The sequence below is a fragment of the Aegilops tauschii genome, chromosome 5 (assembly GCF_002575655.3).
Source record: "Aegilops tauschii subsp. strangulata cultivar AL8/78 chromosome 5, Aet v6.0, whole genome shotgun sequence".
In the NCBI taxonomy this organism is placed as follows: Eukaryota; Viridiplantae; Streptophyta; class Magnoliopsida; order Poales; family Poaceae; genus Aegilops; species Aegilops tauschii.
This window is the reverse complement of record NC_053039.3, coordinates 429,248,093-429,270,248: the sequence shown is the minus strand read 5'-3', so window position 1 is coordinate 429,270,248 and position 22,156 is coordinate 429,248,093. Positions and strand designations below refer to the sequence as shown.

The 22,156-nt window shown below is 46.2% G+C and overlaps 1 protein-coding gene and 1 long non-coding RNA gene across 2 annotated transcripts; both read right to left on the bottom strand.

The window, feature by feature from the left end:
• Positions 1-3,308: 3,308 nt before the first annotated feature.
• Positions 3,309-4,903, bottom strand: LOC141022417 (uncharacterized). The gene is made up of 4 exons (XM_073498660.1): positions 4,720-4,903; positions 4,200-4,234; positions 3,761-3,939; positions 3,309-3,678 (listed from the first exon to the last, which is right to left on the bottom strand). The coding sequence occupies exons 2-4, from the start codon at positions 4,225-4,227 to the stop codon at positions 3,403-3,405; spliced, it is 483 nt and encodes a 160-aa protein (XP_073354761.1). The 5' UTR covers positions 4,228-4,234; positions 4,720-4,903; the 3' UTR covers positions 3,309-3,402.
• An 8,193-nt stretch (positions 4,904-13,096) lies between these two features.
• On the bottom strand, positions 13,097-15,879 carry LOC123493887 (uncharacterized). Its single transcript, XR_006663298.2, has 2 exons — positions 15,149-15,879; positions 13,097-15,040 (listed from the first exon to the last, which is right to left on the bottom strand). It is a non-coding gene; the product is annotated as an uncharacterized lncRNA (long non-coding RNA).
• Positions 15,880-22,156: the final 6,277 nt, after the last annotated feature.

Sequence of the window (22,156 nt, the reverse complement as noted above, 5' to 3'; positions counted from 1 at the left end):
ACATACTCCTAATAGAAGATCAGACAGTTAACCAAACCAAGCATGCTTAACAACTTTGAAATATAGCAATTGTATTTGTTTCTCATGTATTTAGTACAGCCAAATTCGATTTATTCCTCACATGGTATACAATAACAGAATGCAGCCACAACAATTGAACATCGCATTGCGGAATTGAACCAAGCAGTTAACTAAAGACCACAACAAGTGAACCAAGCCACAACAAATGAACCAAGCAGTTAACTAAACACCGATTGAACAATATAACATACTCCTAATAGAAGATTAGACAGTTAACCAAACCAAGCATGCTTAACAACTTGGAAATATTGCACCTTGAAGAATTGAACATCACATTTGCAGAATTGAACCAAGCATTTAATTGAACACCACATTGCACGACATATAGAACATATACACTATAGCAGAAGATTGCATGGTAAAAGTAGATAGGACAATTCACTAGAATTTGTTAAGGAAAGGCAGTAGCTAGCAAACGGAACATGGGTCCTTATAGTGAGCTAATAAGACAAGCTACTCCTCATTGTCGGAGATATCGATGATGATTGGCTCCTTGGACATGGAAGAGGGCGAGGCCTCCGCATCGTGGGTGCCCTTGTTGTAGTGGTGAGTTGCCTGAGCCGCTCCGGGCACCAACCTGCTGGCTCTCGAGATGAGGTAAGCACGTGCACGCTGAGAAAACACCTCGTAGTCTTCGTCGAAGGCACCGATGGTGGCCTCGAGAAAACGCCACGAACTATCGTTTAAAGCAGCCAACTGCGTCGCGGCATCGGCGCGCGAGGCGTCAACGGTGGCCTCGACGGCGAGGTGCTCCTCCAAGATCTGGGGGTCGGCATAAATGGCAGCCATCGCGACCTCATCCGCGCGTGCGTCCGCGATTTGCTTCTCCGCTGCCAAATGCTCCTTGAGGTCCTGGCTATACTACATGCACCATGGCTTAGACCGGCGCTTATTTTGTGGAGGGGTCGGTGATTTGGGTGGAAGGTGTCGCGCTTGAGCCGGCGGTCGGGGCATGTGGGATGTGGAAGGAGGAGGAGGATGGGGGTCGGGTGTGGATTACCTGCCTGGATAGGCGAGGCCGAGCAGCGTGAAGGAGGGTCGCCGACGAGGAGGCGGCAGCGCTGCAAGCAAGGAGTGAAGGTTTCAACTTGGAAAGGAAGGCGGAAACAGGGGAAATGTGGCTTTTGGTAAGGGGGAGGGGGCGGGGAGGTAGATATTTCCGCGGAAGCCGAAAATTAGGAATCGCTTCAGCCAAAAAACTGGCACGCAAAGTGTCATCAGACACGGTCCTTATTCAGAGCGGGTTGTGGACTGTAGCCGTTGCACCTTCTCACGTAAGCCGTATACGTACTATACTCCGACGGTGCTCCAAGATATTCTGTGCTGCCTCTCACACGGTTGGTTATAATAAACTATGTGGGATCTACTTGATTTTTTGTCTTGATTTGAATTACATAATGCGGACACAGCGGCCATGGACGGTGTTTGAATTTCTAGACCTTTTATCTGCAATGATCATAAAAGAATTGGAATTATTCAGGGTTCGTTTGGACATTTTTATGCATTAAGTGAGTTTTCAATGCATTTTATGTGCATAATTCAAAATTGAACTACATGCACATGCTCCAGTGCATATAAATTGGTTGAAAAATCAAATCTTTGTCGTTGGGTGCATGCTTAGGTCCCATGCAAGAAATGGGAATGAATTTCAAACACCAGGGCACCATTGATTGCCGGCAAAACATTGAGATGCCTGGTTTTTAAATTCTAGTAAATCCAAAACTCGTCTTAAATTCATGAAACTTGGCATGCTATCATGGAGCGGCATCAACATGCCGTGGTAAATTTTTTGTCCCATTTGGGGCAGGTTGGGTATATGCTTCTCACAAACCAGAGCTTCTCACAACAAGCATGATGGTTTCGGTAGGGAACGCCCCACCTTTGGGGACGACACGATATCCATTGCCTCTTATTGCTTTCAAAAAATTTGTCGTGTCAACATAGAACAACAGGAGTGTTGTGTTATTTTTTTGTGATTTTTCGGTGTTCGTCTGGACATTTTTATGCATTAAGTGAGTTTTCAATGCATTTATGTGCATAATTCAAATTTGACCCACATGCTCCAGTGCATATAAATTGGTTGAAAAATCAAATCTTTGTCCTTGGGTGCATGCTTAGATCCCATGCAAGAAATGGGAATGAATTTCAAACACCAGGCCACCGTTGATTACCGGCGAAACATTGAGATGCCTGGTTTTTAAATTCTAGTAAATCCAAAACTTGTCTGAAATTCATAAAACTTGGCATGCTATCATGGAGCGGCATCAACATGTCGTGGTAAATTTTTTGTCCCATCTAGGGCAGGTTTGGGTATATGCTTCTCAAAAACCAGAGCTTCTCACAATAAGCATGATGGTTTCGGTAGGGAACACCCCACCTTTGGGGACGAAATGATATCCATTGCCTCTTATTGCTTTCAAAAAATTTCTCGTGTCAACATAGAACAATAAGAGTGTTGTGTTATTTTTGTGATTTTTCGGGGTTTGTTTGGAAATTTTTATGCATTAAGTTAGTTTTCAATGCATTTATGTGCATAATTCAAATTTGAGCTACATGCACATGCTGCAGGACTGGTGCACGTCGGTCCTAAACAAACGGTTTTTTTACCCCTTTCTACGACGACATTTGGAACCGTCGCCAAGTGAGTGTGTGCGATAAGGTGTCCTTCCCACACAACCCAGAAATCGTCGGGGATAGGCCCTCCTGGGACCCAGGCTAGGGCCGTGTGCGATCGGGCGAGGCATCGAAACCCAATCATTTCCGAAGGTATGTACATCCCACACGGTAATCCAAGAAAATCATTTCCGTAGGTATGTACATCCCACACGGTGAATCCCAGAAAAACATTTCCGTTCGTATGTATATCACACACAGTCAATCCAAGGAATACGTTTCCATTCTTATGTACATCCCACACAGTCAATCCGGGGAAAACGTTTCCGTTCTGATGTATATCCCACATGGTTTTATGTATATGCTCGTGTGTGAAAGGTGTAACTATCACACACGCTCTGCCTTGGTTAACTGTTTGCTTTCATTAACTACATCACACACGATTTGATGTAGAAAACTGTGTGGCATTGGGCTATCAATCGCAAGCGCTTTTACTGCTAGAACCGTTTGCAAAGGTCCACGGCCGTCTGTTCTATTTTTATTTTTGCCTGTAATTTATTATTCTAATTGGAAATTTTGAAATACGAAACGTGCAATTCAAATTCTCAGCACAATGGTTCAACAACGAATCCATAAATAAAATTGCCTGTACAATATGTTCAGTAATTACAGGATTAGGAAGCAATTAACTATGATGAACCGCAGTAGTTAAAGGCGGTAAAGGTGAAGAGACAAGAGTAAATCATTTTGACTGCCGACGGTGTTGAAGAAGCGGAATGCCCATAATGTGCCTTCTTGCATGCCATAGGCACGAACCACTTTTGTCCAACCCCTTGTGACGATCGCCCGCCCATCCTTCACCATCTTCAGGAAGACTTCTAGAGCATTATCATGGTAGCATGAATCATATACTTTAACCTTAGTTGCCTCCACTCCGGTCATGTAGTTTGCAAGGTAATCATCAGTAAATAGCTTCGGAAACCACTGAAAAGAGAAAAATATTAGATACTGAGGTCTAATAGAGTAACTTGTTGTGGGCAGGGGAAAAAGGCAACACATTACTTACCATCCTAAAGTTCACTGTTGTCTTCGAGAAAGTGTAAATATAGAGCTTAATTCCAATCACCCGTTTCTTTCGCCTAACAATCTTTCTTAGTTTCCTCACTTGACGCTCGTTCATGAATATCTCATTGCCCCATATGCAAAAGGGATCAAAGCGTGGATCAGTACCCCTCATATATGTACCTACAAGCAACCAGTAAATGTTAGAAGCTAAACTAAGATTGCACAAATGATGTAAAATACAACTAGCTATGTTCCTAAGTACAAGTATTTTTTTTTGAGATTTCAATATGAACTACATACGGATGTATATAGAATTATAGATATAGTTTAGATTAGAATCTTGATTCACTCATTTTGCTCCTTATGTAGTCTATACTGGAATCTCTAAAAATACTTATATTTAGGAATAGATGGTGTATAAGACATGGGATGCAGCTAACCTCGACGGCAAACAACAGCATCGCCCATTATAGCCCTGTGTAAGTATATGGAAAGCCAATGTTAACTACAACAGGGTTAACATCCACCAAAAATAGCAAATGGTAATAAAACGGCAGCATCTGTAGTGATATCTTCATTTCGAAAGAGTAGCACGGTAGCAAAGGACGGATTAAAAATGGATACAACTGTTAATTGCAACAGGCTTAACAACATCCTAATTCATGTTTTATAAGTTTGTAGCCATTGAAATACAACTCTTTAAAAATGGATACAACTGTTAATTGCAACATGCTTAATGGCCATTGAAACCGGTACTGATAAAAATGCAATTGGCAGAGTTAAACATCACAGGGCAGGTGCTGCCAGAGCAGATAATGGCCCAGTTGTCTATAAAAAGATAGGGAAAATAGCTCAAATGTGTTAGGCATGTTTACTAAAACATGCTTAATACATTGGCAGTACAAAACATAGCTATTAATTGGAACTGGTATTGGTAAGATTGAACTGGTGGGTACATACTTGGTAAGTCATGGGAGGTAGTTGCTGGGGCACTTCATCTTGGCCAGAGCCCGCCCAAAGTCAGCGACGGCGGAGGCGAGCTGTTCCTCCGGGTCGAAGCGTGGATCAGTGCCACTGACATGTGTACCTACAGGCAACCAGTAAATGCTAGAAGTTAAACTGCAATTGCACAAATGATGTGAAATACTGTAAGACATGGGATGCAGCTAACCTTGATGGCAAACAACAACATCGGCCGTTATGACCCTGCGTAAGTACATGGACAAGCATGTTAAGTACAACAGGGTTAGCATCCACCAAAAATAGCAAATGGGGCAGCATCTCTAGTATATCTTCATTGCGGAGAGTAGCATGGTAGCAAATGGACAGATTAAAAAATGGATATAACTGTTAATTGCAACAGGCTTAACAACATCCTAATTCATGTTTTGTAAGTTTGTAGCCATTGAAATGCAATTGTTTAAAAATGGATTCAACTGTTAATTGCAACAGGCTTAATAGACATTGAAACTGGTACTGATAAAAATGCAGTTGGCATAGTTAAACGTCACAAGGCAAGTGCTGCCAGAGCAGAGAATGGCCAAGATGTCTATAAAAAGGTAGGGAAAGTAGCAAAAACGTGTTAGGCATGTTTACTAGAACATGCTTAATACATCGACCGTACATAATATAGCCATTAATTGCGACTGGTATTGGTAAGATTGAACTGGTGAGTACATACTTGGTAAGTCCTGAGAGGTAGTTGCTGGGGCACTTCATCTTGGCCAGAGCTCGCCAAAGTCAGCGACGGCGGAGGCGAGCTGTTCCTCCGGGTCGAAGCGTGGATCAGTGCCACTGATATGTGTACCTACAGGCAACCAGTAAATGGGTAGAAGTTAAACTGCAATTGCACAAATTATGTGAAATACTGTAAGACATGGGATGCAGCTCACCTCGACGGCAAACAAAAGCATCAGCCATTATGACCCTCGTAAGTACATGGACAGGCATATTAAGTGCAACAGGGTTAGCATCCACTAAAAATAGCAAATGGGCAGCATCTCTAGTGATATCATGAGTCATGTATTGTAAGTTTGTTGCTGGTATTGGTGAAATTGAGCTGGACATGGTAATATTTGAACATCACATAGTGTGTAGTACTGAAATAAACAAGGCACGAACATGCTTAATACATCAACCATACAAATCATAGTCGTTGCAAGTGGTATTGGTAAGATTTAGCTGGTCAGATCTTACCTGTTAAGTCCTGGGGGGTAGTCGCTGGGGGCTTCATCTGGGTCAGAGCCTGCACCATGTCGGCGGCGGCGGCGGAGGCGAGGTGTTCCTCCGGGTCAACACGCACAACGGCCATCGCGCCATGGACCGCCATCAGCTCCTGGCAGGGGGGATTTGGAGGCATGAGGATGTTTCGCAGGCGCCATTTAAGCAATCAGGCCGGGGACGTGATAGAAATCGATGGGTTACCTGACTGGATTCGAGCAGAACATAGATGTGGTTGAAGCTGTGGTTGCGGCAGCGGCGGTTTGAGATGCCGATAGGGGGAGGCGCGAGGGAGGGGGGATACTGAGGGGAAGGGGATGTGGTTGGAGGAATAAATTCTAAAATCGCGCGCCTAATGAAAATTTCGGTGCGAAATTTGAAACATGGGCGGGGGAAACGCACAACACAGACGAAGCGCGTAAAATACTCGTGTGCGAGAAAAAAGAAAGTTGGCAGATCCCGTCTCCAAAAAAATGTACACGTGTACTTGAATTTTTTTTTGGTCAATTGTACGCCTGGTTTATTAGGAAATATCGCACATGTAACTGACTTATGGGTCATTAACGCAAAAAACACAGACGGGTACGACATAGAAACCGTGTGTTTTGTGATCTTCTAATGATTAACGCAAAAAAACGCACATGGGCACACATGCTAATCAACGCTCAAAGCCCTCAAAGCATGCTCTTACCGACATTGTACGTTAATACTACAAACTTAAAAGTACTACTAGTAATTTGCTCTAATACTACAAACTTAAACTACTTCTCACATGCTACCACCGTGCGTTGCTAGACGCCGGTGTTCTCCTTCCCGGCCTTGTAGGCGGCAGCCCACCGTGCGTCGATCTCCGGCAAGCTCTCCTCACCACGGCGTGCGGCCTCTTTTTTCTTGCGGTGGCGGGACTCTCTTTTCTGGACTGCTTTCTGCCTTTTCCGCTCTTTCTGTGCCGCTTTGGCCGCCTCTAGATCCACCACCCAATCGGCCATGCAGCCTCAAAGTCCGCCCATGTAACTGTCTGGCCGCCGGCGGCGATGAACTCGGTGCGGAGAGATGCCATCGCTTCCTTTCCATGTGTGCGGTCGTGGGTGGCGGGGAACGCGGCGCGGCGGGATGCCATCGCTTCCTTACCAGTTACTGTGTGCCGCCGTGCCATGGACGGCGCCCGGAGAGAGCTCTGGGATGGAAGGGCCGGGCAGCCGTACAGTGCGGTGGTATTCAAGAGCTCAACCACAAACGACAACAGAAATTTGCCTTCCCTTACAATTTTGGTCGTTCATTATCGCACACGGTTCATCTCCGTCGCTTCCGGAAACAGTGTGCACTGAGCCTATTGTGTGTTGAGTTATGATTGCCCGGAACCCCAGCCACGCGGATCGCGCATGTGCATCGTTGGATGCACCGTGATCGAATGGCAATCCACGTCCCTCACATCACACACGTGCACCTGTAGCTGGATTGGATTTATATGCGCTAAATGCCTAGAAAATGCACATAATCCCCTAAATATGGTGAATGAGCCCGAAAAAGTGCCAAATTTGAACACGGTGATTTGCAGGGTGTATGTTCGTCGTAGAAAAAAACTCCAGGGCAAACAACAAAGAAAATTTGGATTCCCCTTCAATCTTGAGGATTCCCCTTTCAAAAGCATGGAACTTCCTCGGTGATTGTTCGATTTATGAAGGGCGTGCATGACAACATAAGCCAAACCTTCTCAAATTTTTACCAAGGCATGGTGAGGTCATACCATGGCACTATGCCAGGCGTCATGTTTTTTAAGCATTTATTTCATTTTTTCTATAGTTGAAAACCCAACAAAGAGACATTTGTGGTTGACTATTGCCACACATTTCATCGAAATATCTGTCCATTCCTTGTAAAAGGCATGAGAATTTACTAAATGGCACGAGCATGGTTTTCTAGGCCGTTCTTGTGGACCCTTTCATGCATCGATTGTTTGAACTTGAATTATGCGCATTAATGCCTAGGAAATGCACATAATCCCCTAAATATGGCAAATGAACCCGGAAAAGTGCCAAATTTGAACATGGTGATTTGCAGGTTGTATGTTCATCGTAGAAAAAAACTCGTGGACAAAGGACAAAGGAAATTTGGACCCCCCTTCAATCTTGGTGATTTCCCACTTGAAACCATGAAACTTCCTCGGTGATGGTTCGATTTATGAAAGGCGCGCATCACAACATAAGGAAAACATTCTCCAATTTTTACCAGGTCATGGTGAGGCCATACCATGGCACCACGCCAGGCATCATGTTTTCCAACCATGTGTTTCATTTTTTGTATAGTTGTTAACCGAGTAAACAACGCGTTTATGGTTGACTTTTGCCACACATTTCCTTGAAATATCTGCCCATTCCTTGTAAAAGGCATGAGAATGTGCTAAATAACACGAGCATGGTTTTCCAGACTGTTCTTGTGCACCTTTTCATGCACCGATTGTTTGAATTTGAATTATGTCCATTAATGCCTAGAAAATGCATATAATGCCCTAGATATGGTAAATGAGCCCGGGAAAATGTCAAATTTGAACATGTTGCATTTGAGGCGGTATGTTGATCGTTGGAAAAAACCGAATGACAAACTAGGACGTAAATTAGGATACCCCTTCAATCTTGGGGATGTTCCCTCTCGAAAGCATGGAACTTCCTCGGTGATGGTTCAATTTATGAAGGGTGTGCATGACGACACAAGCAAAACCTTCTCTATTTTTTACCAGGGCATGGTGAGGTCATACCATGGCCCCATGCCAGGCGTCATGTTTTTTAAGCATTTGTTTCATTTTTTCTATAGTTAAAAACCCAACAAACAAACATTTGTGGTTGACTATTGCCACACATTTCATCGAAATATCTGTCCATTCCTTGTAAAAGGCATGAGAATTTACTAAATGGCACGAGCATGGTTTTCTAGGCCGTTCTTGTGGACCCTTTCATGCATTGATTGTTTGAACTTGAATTATGCGCATTAATGCCTAGGAAATGCACATAATCTCCTAGATATGGCAAATGAACCCGAAAAGTGCCAAATTTGAACACGGTGATTTGCAGGTTGTATGTTCATCATAGAAAAAAAATTCGTGGACAAAGGACAAAGGAAATTTGGATCCCCCTTCAATCTTGGTGATTTCCCCCTCGAAACCATGAAACTTCCTCGGATGATGGTTCGTTTTATGAAAGGTGCGCATCACGACATAAGGAAAACATTCTCCAATTTTTACCAGGGCATGGTGAGGCCATACCATGGCACCACACCAGGCGTCATGTTTTCCAACCATGTGTTTCATTTTTTGTATAGCACGAGCATGGTTTTCCAGACCGTTCTTGTGCACCTTTTCATGCACCGATTGTTCGAATTTGAATTATGTGCATAATTAATGCCTAGAAAATGCACACAATCCCCTAAATATGGTAAATGAGTTCGTAAAAATGTCAAATTTGAACACGTTTCATTTGAGATGGTATGCTAATCGTTGGAAAAAAACTGAATGACAAACTAGGATGGAAATTTGGATTCCCCTTCAATCTTGGTGATTTCCCTCTCGAACGCATTGAACTTCCTCGGTGATGGTTCGATTTATGAAGGGCGTGCATGACGACATAAATCAAACCTTCTCAGCTTTTAACCAGGGCATGGTGAGGCCATACCATGGCACCATGCCAGCCGTCATGTTTTTCAAGCACATATTTCATTGTTCTATAGTTGATAACCCAGTAAATGACGCGTTTGTGGTTGACTATTGCCACGCATTCCATTGGAATCTCTGCCCATTCCTCGTAAAAGGCTTGAGAAATTACTAAATACCACGAGTATGGTTTTTCTAGACCGTTCTTGTGCACCCTTTCATGCACCAATTGTTTGAATTTGAATTACGTGCATTAATGCCTACAAAATGCACATAATCCCCTAAATATTGTAAATGAACCCGGAAAAGTGTAAAATTTGAACACGGTGGTTAGCAGGGTTTATGTTCATCGTAGAAAAAAAACTCATGGATGAAGGACAAAGGAAATTTGGATTCCCATTCAATCTCGGTGATTTACTATCGCACACAATTCACCTCCGTCGCCTCTGCGAACCGTGTGTGTTGACTCACACATGCAAAAGGAAAAGAAAACCCTCGCCCACTTCGTCCCCACTCACTCGCCGCAGACTTCTCCGCAACTCTGCACCGTAAGCTCGACGGCTGTTGGCGGCGGTCGTAGGTCGCGCTCCAAACGACACCGGATTTCGCCTCCACCGCTTTCCGCCGCCTATCTGCACCGACATTCTAGACTCTGGTCGACTGGGGTTTTCTGCAGGATTGGGCCAGGGATTTTTCTCATGGAGAAGGTAATCAACTTAATTAGCGAAATATTCACTCATCTCTTATCACAGTCTGTCCGTCGCTGTTAATCAACCGGTGGAAATCGCCGTGGAATCATTTTTGTTCTAGCTGATTCGTGTGTGTTCATTCATGTGTGCACAGTGCGAGCACAAATCGGGCAACTGTGGTCGTGGCCAGTCAGAAACGAAGTTCTATCTCACCATTCCGGATGACTTCAGGGAGCGCTCGGTATGTTCAATCTCAACCTACCACGGTCGGCATGGCCTAAATTTGTGAACATATACCGTCTGTTGCTACATTATCTATATATTTGCATCAAATCTTTGTTACATTATCTATTTTTAATTCTATATTTTTGTACTTTGCTTACATCAATATATGGATATGTTCTATCAGTTACTCCCATATTTGCATATTGCTCGGTTATTTCAATATATCTAATTTACGGTCTTAATTTTCATTTCAAGCAATACATCCCTTGCTTTGCAAGAACAGGAGTAGAAGGAAATCTTGGGCTTTACTTTGCTGATGACTCCCAGGATGTCATATTGACAATGCAACATGGATTTACAATAACGGTTAGCGTAACCTTGATAAAGATGGTCACTCCTATTTTAATGCGGACCTTTGGAGAAAAATGTCTAAGTGTTATGAACTGAATGTTGGCAATAAAATTCTAGTGCGTGCACCACATCGTCGTCTAATTAACATGGATGTTTACTTCCCCAACGTCATCAGCCGATCAAAGTCTGATCGAGGTTAGTGTCCTTTCAACTTTCTCCATTGAAAGGATCGATATAGTTGACTAGAGGGGGGTGAATAGGCAACTATCAATTTTTAGCTTTTCTTTACCAATTTAAACTTTGCATCAAAGTAGGTTGTCTAGATATGCAACTAAGTGAGCAACCTATATGATGCAATGACAACTAGCACACAAGCAAGCAAGGGAGTTAACACAAGTAAGCTTGCAAAAGTAAAGGGACGAGATAACCAAGAGTGGAGCCGGTGAAGACGAGGATGTGTTACCGAAGTTCCTTCCTTTTGAGGGGAAGTACGTCTCCGTTGGAGCGGTGTGGAGGCACAATGCTCCCCAAGAAGCCACTAGGGCCACCGTATTCTCCTCACGCCCTCACACAATGCGAGATGTCGTGATTCCACTATTGGTGCCCTTGAAGGCGGCGACCGGACCTTTACAAACAAGGTTGGGGCAATCTCCACAACTTAATTGGAGGCTCCCAATGACACCACAAAGCTTCACCACAATGGACTATGGCTCCGCGGTGACCTCAACCGTCTAGGGTGCTCAAACACCCAATAGTAACAAGATCCGCTAGGGATAAGTGGGGGGAATCAAATTTCTCTTGGTGGAAGTGTAGATCGGGGCCTTCTCAACCAATCCCGAGCAAATCAACAAGTTTGATTGGCTAGGGAGAGAGATCGGGCGAAAATGGAGCTTGGAGCAACAATGGAGCTTTTGGGGGAAGAGGTAGGTCAACTTTGGGGAAGAAGACCTCCTTATATAGTGGGGGGAACAATCCAACCGTTACCCCCCTCAACAGCCCCGCAGAGGGCGGTACTACCGCTCCCCCGGGCGGTACTACCGTGGAGTCTGGAGGGCAGGAGAGTGACAGACCCGAGCGGTACTGCCGCGGTGGTAGGGTAGTACTACCGCTCATGAGCGGTACTGCCGCCCTACTGCCGCTGCAAAGTACCGCACTATCCGACACAAGAAATGACCCCTCAAGTCGATGCGGTAGGGACCTGGTACCGTAGCGGTACTAATGCTGAGGACCAACCGGCGGTACTACCGCTGCGGAGCGGTACTGCCGCCTGTGACCCCTAAGTGGTACTACCGCTGGGACCAGACTCAGCCCAAAGAGAGAGGAAAGATATCTCCAATGAAGCGGAAAGGCTCACAGGTTGCAAAGAGGATGTGTACGTGTTGATTCCACCCTAGCCTTACCAAAGCGGACCCCCTCTTGATAGTACGGTGACTCCTACGAAACTAATCCACCAAAAGAAGCGAAAGAGCTACACCGTCTTGAATGACACTCCGAGGGGAAAGAAATCGTCTCATGCCAAATGATGAATCTCTAAAATGCTCAAAGCACACGATTAGTCCGCAAACATGTTGTCATCAATCACCAAAACTACATCTAGAGAGATATGCCTTAACATCCATGTTGTCATGTTACTATTTAAGCAACCAATTGATCACTATTTAAGCAACCAATTGTGATATCGTATTCCGACTCCGTTCCTAGGCAGTAACAAATTCTGTTTACCAATTTATGTGCACTATATATTCTTTGCAGGGACATGGCTGACTGAGGAGTGAGCGATACGGCTAGCGGAAAGGGGGCTTTTTTAGGTAGCTATGCGGGACATGCCCGCATGGTGTGGCCCCTTTCCCTTAATGGCGAAGGGTAAGCGATGCGGCTGACCAAAAGGATTGGGTTCCTATTCGTTCCACGGATAACCAGGCGGGGACAGCGGGGTGAGGACGTGTCGGTCCCGACTACGCCATGTGTTGATTAACTGTGGCCATGCCGGACGCCAGGGATGGGTCAAATCCCTTAGGGGCATTACGGGGTGATGGTAGCGAGGATCTAATGCTAGGATAACCTATGCCAGCCTGGCTGCTCTGATACCATCTCCTGTGGCACCCCGATCCGCATGGAGCAGGGGTCCATGATAACACCTGACGGCGGAAGTCTTGGTTTGGCAGCATAACACCTGACGCACGACAGGTCCATGATACAACATTCCAGGTACAATAATATTCATCAAATACATGTGTATATGATTACATCATTGATGAATACAATTATCTGGCATAGCCCTAAGGCTATTTAAATGGCATCAGAAGTCTATTTAAATGGCGGCGGAATGGTTTGGCAGCATAACAACTCTGGTTGGGCTCCACAACTCACAGGACTGGCAAGTCTACGGCCTAGCACGACGTAACAAGCGAACAACTTGGGCACGACCTACAAAACTGGCATGACAGGCCAGGTTAGTACATTGAATGTACTTGCAAGACAACCAAATACATAGCACCCAAACAAACAGATGACAAAGAAAGAACCAAGCGTCTGCAATAACCTATCTCATAGCAGAAACTAAGCATGGCATGATATTAGGTAGAATCATAAATCAAACTAAGCATGAACAACCTCGTGGCATCTACTAGCATGGCAATAGCATGGCTTATCAAGCTTACTTCTAACATGGCAATGGCAAAACATAGCACATCATTTCAACCATAACATGACATAATCTAAACATAGCATAAATTCAATCAAGACATGGCATGGCATCATGAAACTATGCTGAAAATAAACTACCAATCATATCCAATGCAAACACAACATGTTAACCTTATGCAAACATCGCCTGTTCTACCATGGTTCTTTAAATGCAAATAACAACTTACTACTCATGCAATGCAACCAAAGTTCTGCACTGAGTCCCTCGGACTCTCTTACCAATGGATTACCTCGTAACCAAGCGATGATCCTTCACGGATCATAAACGGAGCCATACTTGGTTCGACTCTCACCGAGACCTCGTCTCGTGAACACATCACCGTGATTACTCGCGACTATCTCATAGTCCAAGTCATCACGTTATTTCATTTCACATAATTCATCAACTTAGTTATTTCAGGTTTATCCTCCATTTCGACCAAGACCTGATAGTGTGACATGTTACGAACTTGTGCCCATGACCGAGGACGCGGCTATCAATAGATTTAACACACACACTCTGAAGAGGTAGCGCACTTTACCCACACCACGGAACCCATGGCCTCGCACTCCCATACGTGTGGACCAACAGCGTTCCGACAAAACCGACCTACCGCCATGACACTCTCCCGGCCACTCTCACCAACACCCCCTTGGGGTTCAGTCCTGGGTGGCCCCGTGCCTACCAAAGACACCAACGACCACCTCCGTGGCAAAACAAAAACGGTCCCAAACGGGGACAAAGCGCGCAAAACAACTCGGGCTCACAAGGTTCATGTCCGCCTACCTAATCAGGGTAGCGTGCACCCATAACCTTCCCTCGTTGGAGGAACAAGCGAGAGGCATGACAATATACCCAGCTAGGACCTCGCATAAAGGTAAATGTGGTTGCACTGGAGAAAGCTCGATTTGGTGGCACTATGACTCGATCCCATCGATGACGAAGGAGGTTGGTTATTAAGTCATATTATTAACTTCTCCATCACCCACCATCACGCGAGCATTATAACATGAATGCAACAACTAACATGCAACATACAGATGCAGTAACAAAACATCGGGCTTTTCAAGTGAACAATGATAGCATGCGAAACATGGCAATACCAAGTACTCGTAATACCACTAGTGCAACAGAATCATTATAACATTGATACTACTAACATTAAATTAGACAGAGGCATGATATTATCAGTAACAACATCTAGCTAGCATGTCAATTTATTTCATGAGAACACAAGCATGCATGGCACATAACAAAAACATATAGCACGACTGAAATAACAATAGACGGAACAACCAAGAAACTAATGCAACTAAACACACACACACGAGGTGCAAGCAAAGTCAACATGCAAGTTCGGGGCTCATGATAAGAGGTTGGCTTGCCTGGGGGTTGACAAATACTTCGGGAAGAAGTGCGGAATGATCGCGGAAAGATTTGCCGGAAACAGTTCTCTCTCGGAGGGGGCTGTTTACGTGCAAGGGCAAAGAGGTCATTTTCACTATGTGAAAATATTATGAAAATGATACCAACGGAAAAAGCTCGACGAACAGAGAACGTGAGCGTTGGAATCACCTCAATCGGAGTTACGGTTGCGGAGTTATGAAGTGATGAAGATCAGGGACCTATCTGTGAAGAATTTATCACCAAATGGGTCCCTGGGCTGAAAAACAGAAAACGTATTTCCGAAAATACGGTTTCGGAACTGAGAAAGCGCATTGTTGACCGCAATAGAGAGTAATACACCTTCTAGAAGAGAAAACACATTTCTGTCTGAAGCAATGCATGAGTACGTTTTCGGACAAGGGAAGACGTATTCAGAGGAATACGCTTCCACTTACCACGTGGCAAGGGAGGGGTCAACGCGTGGTGAGGCTGACCGGTGGGGGCCGCGCGCAGGTGGGGGCCTGGCGAGTCGTCATCTTCCTCCTCTCTCTAGCCCAACTAAAGCAGAGGGGTAGCAGAGGCAGGGGCGCTGCCGGCGTCGGAGCGGGCCAGTCCGGCGATCTCCGGCCAAGTGGAGACCACCGGCGAGCTCCTGGGGGTGCGCCGCTTCCGTCCAGGCCAAGCACGGGCGTCGGGAAGCAGCGGGGCGATGGCGGCTCACGGGGACAGAGGACGCGGGGCTTGGTGATTGGGTGGCTCCGGTGGGGGAAATGGATGGGCGGCGGGTCTGGGATGATCGCCGGGGGTGTGGTGGTGCGCTGGTGGTGGAAGAAACGAGGGGGAAACGCGCAATGGCTCTAACCTCAAGAGGAACAGAGGCGGCGTCCATGGCGATGGCGGGGTCAGGGAGGGGCTCAGGGCTCGGGGAGAGACTCGGGGAGGGGTTGAGGACCGCGAGAAAGCTCGAGGGCGGCTTATATAGCCACGGGGAAGGCTCGAGAAGGAGGGGGCGAGGTGGCACGCGCACGGCTACTTGTCGGCGCTCCGGCGACGAGCACGCGCGACCAACGGTCACGGGGAGGGGCGGGAAGGCGACGCGGGGGATGCGGACGACGTGCAGGGGGTCACGGAGTCGAGCAAAGCTGGGAGACGAGAGGGAGAAGAGGACTGGAGCGAGGAAACGACGGCACACACGGGAGCGCACTGTTTTCGGCGACGGCGACGGCTCAACGAGGAAGCAAACGAAGAGGGAAAGGAGTCTAGGGGGAAGAAGACGTCGAGGCTGAACTGTGTGACACGCTGGGACAAACGAAATCCGGCCGGAGCAGGGTTGCCGACGAGAACAGTGGCTAGACCACCGATTTGGCTGGCAATGCCCGTGGTCACCAAGGACAACACGTGCTCTGGCCATCTACTTCATGCCAAACCTAGTCAACAGTGGAGTCCTTCCAAGGCTCATTTAAAAAGAGGTGATAGCACGGGCAGAAGTGAAGGGAGCAGAGGGAACTAAGCTCGACAAGTTTGCTGTTGCAAACTTGGCCACATCTTGGTGATCAACACAGTGAGCTTAAGGACTAAACTTGATGTCTGGGAGGTTTAGGGTAGCAAGGACTAAGATCCTAGGAATTTTGGGAGCATTTGGACAAGTATTTAGCATAGTTGCAGTGCAACTGCCAAATCTGGTCCAGAAAACAAATGATGAAGAGGCACTCACTAGGAGTGATGGATTTAGCTAAAACTTGGCAGGGCTTGATGATTTGATCATAGGTAGATGTTGCAAAAATATCATACCAGATGGACTTGCCAAAATGGTACTTCCTTCACAACTATCATTTCTACCCAAAAACTGGAGAAAAATCCTCAGGGCAAATGGCTAATTGAAATGAGCCAAAGTTTTGTGGAGATGGGTCATATGGATAGAAGAAGGTCTGCGAATATTTCCAGCCACAATGGAGCAAGATAAAATATACTTGCTTCTCAAACTAATTTTTTTGACAGAAACCAAGAATTGCTCCTGTGCTCACATAGTTCAATGAAATGAACTGAATTTTGGTGGAGGCTAATGATTTAGGATATATGAGAAGATGGAAAAGTTTCATCCCATTTGGAAACTCTATGAAGGTACTTCCTTCACCAAGTTGCAATCTGGTCAGAAACTTTGAAAAATTGCACAGGGAGCTAAGATGAAGGGTTTGAGCTCATCTTTGGTATCCATGGGTGATTTATCAATGTTAATCACCCTGCCAAATTGCAGCTCAATTGGGAATAAAGCACTTCCTTTGCAAAATTTCTGAGAAGGCAGAAACTTGCATTGGATCATGTGCCAAATTTTTGAACTGAAGAATATGAGATAAGAGTGGAACTAGTGATTATATAGCAAGGACAAGCTCCACTATTTATGTGGGAATTTTCTCTGCTATAAAAATAGTGGTTCCTTTAGAAAGTGGCATAAATGCAATATTGGCATAAAATAAGAAAATGCAATTTTCCTTATTTAATTATGGCCAATATCCTTGCCAGAGCTTGGAGTAGGCATAAGTATCAACTTCACCAATTCATATGAATTTAGGAGAAGGCTAGCTATGCCTTTGGATTTTATTCCTCAAAAAGGCAAGAAAGGAATAAATCATAATTCAAAAATATTGCATAAGACTTAGCAATATTTTTGCATATCCAAGGGTTAGGAGGATAGGAGGGTCTCTAGGAACAGATGGGATGATCATCAAATCAAGGAAAATGATGGCTCCTCTGTAATCACAAAGGCCACATTAAAATTCCAAAATTTTGGAATTAGGGTTTGAGAGGATTTGAGATGTTACAAATGAGGTCTTGCCCACTGACAAAGACATGAGCAAGGTTTTGAAAGGATAGAAATGGCAAGAATTCTCAGAGTCATCCAGCAAACTCAGGAGAAAATTTGAAAAATGATTGCCAGAAAGAAATAACAGCTCAAAAATTGTTAACCCAATTTTGGGGCTGTTATAGCAGTCACGATGGCCCAATCAAAGGCCTTATCACGGGCAAGTTCCGTTCCAATGGCAAGGACTGAGCCAAGCTTGATGAGTTGTTTCGATCCCGCGCCATAGATCAGCTCGAGAAGCTAAGTTATAATGATGGGCATATGCGCTTGCTGCCAACGTCCGCGCTCCGCTTCGCGCCCACGCTGCGCCTCGCCAAGTTCATGAACAACCATTGAAAGGATCGATATAGTTGACTAGAGGGGGGTGGGTGAATAGGCAACTAACAATTTTTAGCTTTTCTTTACCTATTTAAACTTTGCATCAAAGTCGGTTGTCTAGATATGCAACTAGGTGAGCAACCTATATGATGCAACAACAATAAGCATACACGCAAGAAAGAGATAAAGCACAAATATGCTTGCACAAGTAAAGGCACGAGATAACCAAGAGTGGAGCCGGTGAAGACGAGGATGTGTTACCGAAGTTCCTTCCCTTTGAGAGGAAGTACGTCTCCGTTGGAGTGGTGTGGAGGCACAATGCTCCCCAAGAAGCTACTAGGGCCACCGTATTCTCCTCACGCCCTCACACAATGCGAGATGCCGTGATTCCACTATTGGTGCCCTTGGAGGCGGCGGCCGAACCTTTACAAACATGGTTGGGGCAATCTCCACAACTTAATTGGAGGCTCCCAACGATACCACCAAGCTTCACCACAATGGACTGTGGCTCCGCGGTGACCTCAACCGCCTAGGGTGCTCAAACACCCAAGAGTAACAAGATCCACAAGGGATTAGTGGGGGGATTCAAATATCTCTTGGTGGAAGTGTAGATCGGGGCCTTCTCAACCAATCCCTAGAGAATCAACAAGTTCGATTGGCTAGGGAAGGAGATCGGGCGAAAATGGAGCTTGGAGCAACAATGGAGCTTGGAGGTGGAAGAGGTTGTCAACTAGAGGAGGAAGACACCCCATATATAGTGGAAGAACAAATCCAACCGTTATCCACCAACTCAGCCTGCGCAGCGCGGTACTACCGCACCTGAGGCACGGTACTACCATAGAGGCACGCGGTACTACCGCACCTGAGGCGCGGTACTACTGCAGGGGCACGCGGTACTACCGCAGGGCCCCGCGGTACTACCGCCCACGCAGCAGAGACCAGAACAGCCACCCATGCACTAAAGCAGAGGGCGGTAGTACTGCTGGCGCGGTACTACCGCTCCCCCTTGCGGTACTACCGCAAGGCAGGGGCTGTCCAGGGATGGGAAGGCACGGATATAAAAAATTACATCCGTGGCTACTTCCGCAGAGTTGGAGTCGATGCAAAAACCCGACGCGGTAGTACCGTAAGCCAGCAGCGGTACTACCGCGCGAGGCGCGGATGTAAAAAAATTACATCCGCCCCTTACTGCCGCGTACTTGCGGAACTAAGTCGGAGACCACGGTACTACCGCTTACTAGAAGCGGTACTACCGTGGGCCCTTGCGGTACTACCGCACCAGCGGGCGGTACTACCGCAAGGTCCTGCGGTACTACCGCTCTAAGGAGCAGTACTACCGCAAGCCCTAGTTCAGCAGGCAAGAGCAATATTTGCATAGACAAGGAAAACATAGGATACTCCAAAGGCTAGAGGAAAGGAGGTGCAAAGGAAGATGTGTACGTGATGAATCCACCCAACCTTTCCAACGCGGACCCCCTCTTAATAGTACGGCTTCCCTACGACTCAAGACCACCGAAAAGAAACGAAGAGAAACACCGTCTTCTATAGCCTTCGAGGGGAACCCAATCATCTTGTGCCTAGTCAATATATCTGAAATATTCGATGCACATGATTAGTCCGCAAAAGCATTGTCATCAATCACCAAAACCAACTAAGGGATAAAAATGCCCTTACAATCTCCCCATTTTTGGTGGATTGATGACAACACGGGATTTGCACGAGGGTATAACGCAAAGAGCAAGGGCAAACCTCAAGTCTCTAAAATATAGACGGGCTCCCCCTAGATGTGTGCTATCTCGATGAGTGCTTTGGACTGCACGGCACACATACTAGGATCAACACTCCCCCTATATTTTATAGACATGGCAAAACTTGCAATAAGGCTAAAGCTAAGCAAGATAGACAGGAGCATAATGTAATAAGCACAAGATAGAATAAGCTCACTACGGTATGATAGAGTGCATATGTCGTACACCATATGATAGAAGGTCTCACGAGCACAAACCAAAGCAAACCAAAGAAAACGAAATAAACGAAGTTCAACTAACCCAAACACAACACAACTCGGAAATCCTACACTCTCTCCCCCATTGGCATCGAGACGCCAAAAAGGCAGAGAGGACACCTACAGCAATAGTGGTGGCTCAAGCGGAGTAGTCACTTGCATGCTCCTCGTCAGACTCTGCAGGTAGGATGGACTCCTCCTCAGACTCGGTCCACCGATAACCCTGCTTGTGCAGCCATTCTGCCTCTGGGGTGATGTTCACCTCTAACCCGCTAGATATGTTCTCGCCAAAGGTCCTGAAAATCCGCTTGTCGCGGCGGCAAGTCTCCTTGGAATCCACATGGGTCTGGTACTACCCCTTTGCCTGCATACAGAACATCATCTTCATCTTGTTCTTCAGTCGCTTAGCCCAAGAAGGCTCAGAGGTGGGAGGGATGTAACCCTCAGAGCTGTCCTTGTCTGCTGCCTCCTCCTCATCCTCATCTGCATGCACGTCCATGGCAGCTGCAGTATCAGCACGAGAGGTAGTGTTGGCCCACTGAGGCTTGATACGGAGGTTGATGGGCTTATGCTGGATCCAACCAGGGGCCTCAAACTCATCCTGAGGGTAGACCCGCTCCCAGGTAGCCGAGATCAACTGAAACAGATAAGGTCCATAGATGGGGACCTTGCGGTTGTAGACCGCAAAGCGAAGCTCATGCCACATGATATGTGAGACATCAAGTGGTAGTGTCTGAGAGTTGCGAGCATCTTCACACAGGAGCATCATATCCACAAGATAGGCATGCACCTTGTCCTTGTCCCCAATGCGTGGGAATAGAGTGTTGCGGAAAATCCGGTGCATGATGTCAAGAAAGGAGTTGAGTACCCAAGATGACTTGCCATTGGAGAGCCTCTTCTCCACATAGTAGGGCATAAGCTTGTTCTTGTTGGCAGACTCGGGATTGGCATGAGGGCGAACACCTTGGGGTGTGGCGAGCCCCTCATCGGGAACCCCAAGCAAGGTCATGAATTCCTTCCAAGTAGCAGTCAGCTGCCGACCATTGGTCATCCAAGTCATGGTCCTTTCCTCATTGGGATGAAAATGCACTGAGGCAAAGAACTGAGCAAGGATCTCAGGATCATAGTCTTTGTGGAAAGAGATGATATGCTCAATGCCAAATTGCTCCACTAGGTCCAAAGCCTCACCAAAGTATTCCCGGTGCGCCTCTTTGCGCATGTGATGCATGTTGATCCACTTCACCTCCACATGGGTATTTTGCTTGGCCTTGATGACATCCAGATAAATGAGATTCTGCTGCTTGGTCCAGAATAGATCATTCCCTCGAAAGTTAGCATGAGGGTTTCCATACGGATTGATCTTCCTCCGAGAGATGAACCCAGCAAGCGGTATCTCATCCATACCCTTGGCGGGTTCCTTCTCTTTGGTGGCAGTGGTCTTGGTTCTGCGTTGGGGGGCATTGGAGCCCTCTGCTTCCTCTGTGTTGCGCATACGCTTGGAGCCCGTGTCACGGCTTGGATTGGAGCGGCGAGCTGGAGCACCTAAGCCACCACCTAAAACACACACCACAAAACAAACACGCATGAAACACGAGAAGGATCAATGCAAAGACCACATAAAAGCAGGTGAAATAAGTAGACATGGCACATGAGAAGTGCCACAAGAGGGATTTGAGACAGCGGTAATATCGTGTGTTGCGCCACGTGCGGTAGTACAGCTCCAAGGAGCGGTAGTACCGGACGTGCGGTAGTACCGCACCAGCAGGGCGATAGTACCGGACGTGCGGTAGTACCGCACCTGTAGAGCGGTAGTACCGCACGGTGCATATCTGAAACAACCATGGAGATCTGAGCACAACCGTGTCAACACGCGGTACTACGATCGATCAAATCCATCACGGGACAACTATAGCAAGTACCATCACTACACAAAACTGCTCTCCTACATCCTACTCTTGCATAGATTTGGCCTAAAATCTCAAGAACAACTTGCATCTCCCCAAAACCTAAAAAC

Excerpts from the sequence above, each read along its gene's own strand:
- LOC141022417 (XM_073498660.1), bottom strand. The coding sequence starts at position 4,227 with ATGGGCGATGCTGTTGTTTGCCGTCGAG. Across the intron at positions 3,940-4,199 it reads TGCTGTTGTTTGCCGTCGAG|GTACATATATGAGGGGTACT; the intron begins GTTAGCTGCATC and ends GGTTGCTTGTAG. Across the intron at positions 3,679-3,760 it reads CAACAGTGAACTTTAGGATG|TGGTTTCCGAAGCTATTTAC; the intron begins GTAAGTAATGTG and ends TTCTCTTTTCAG.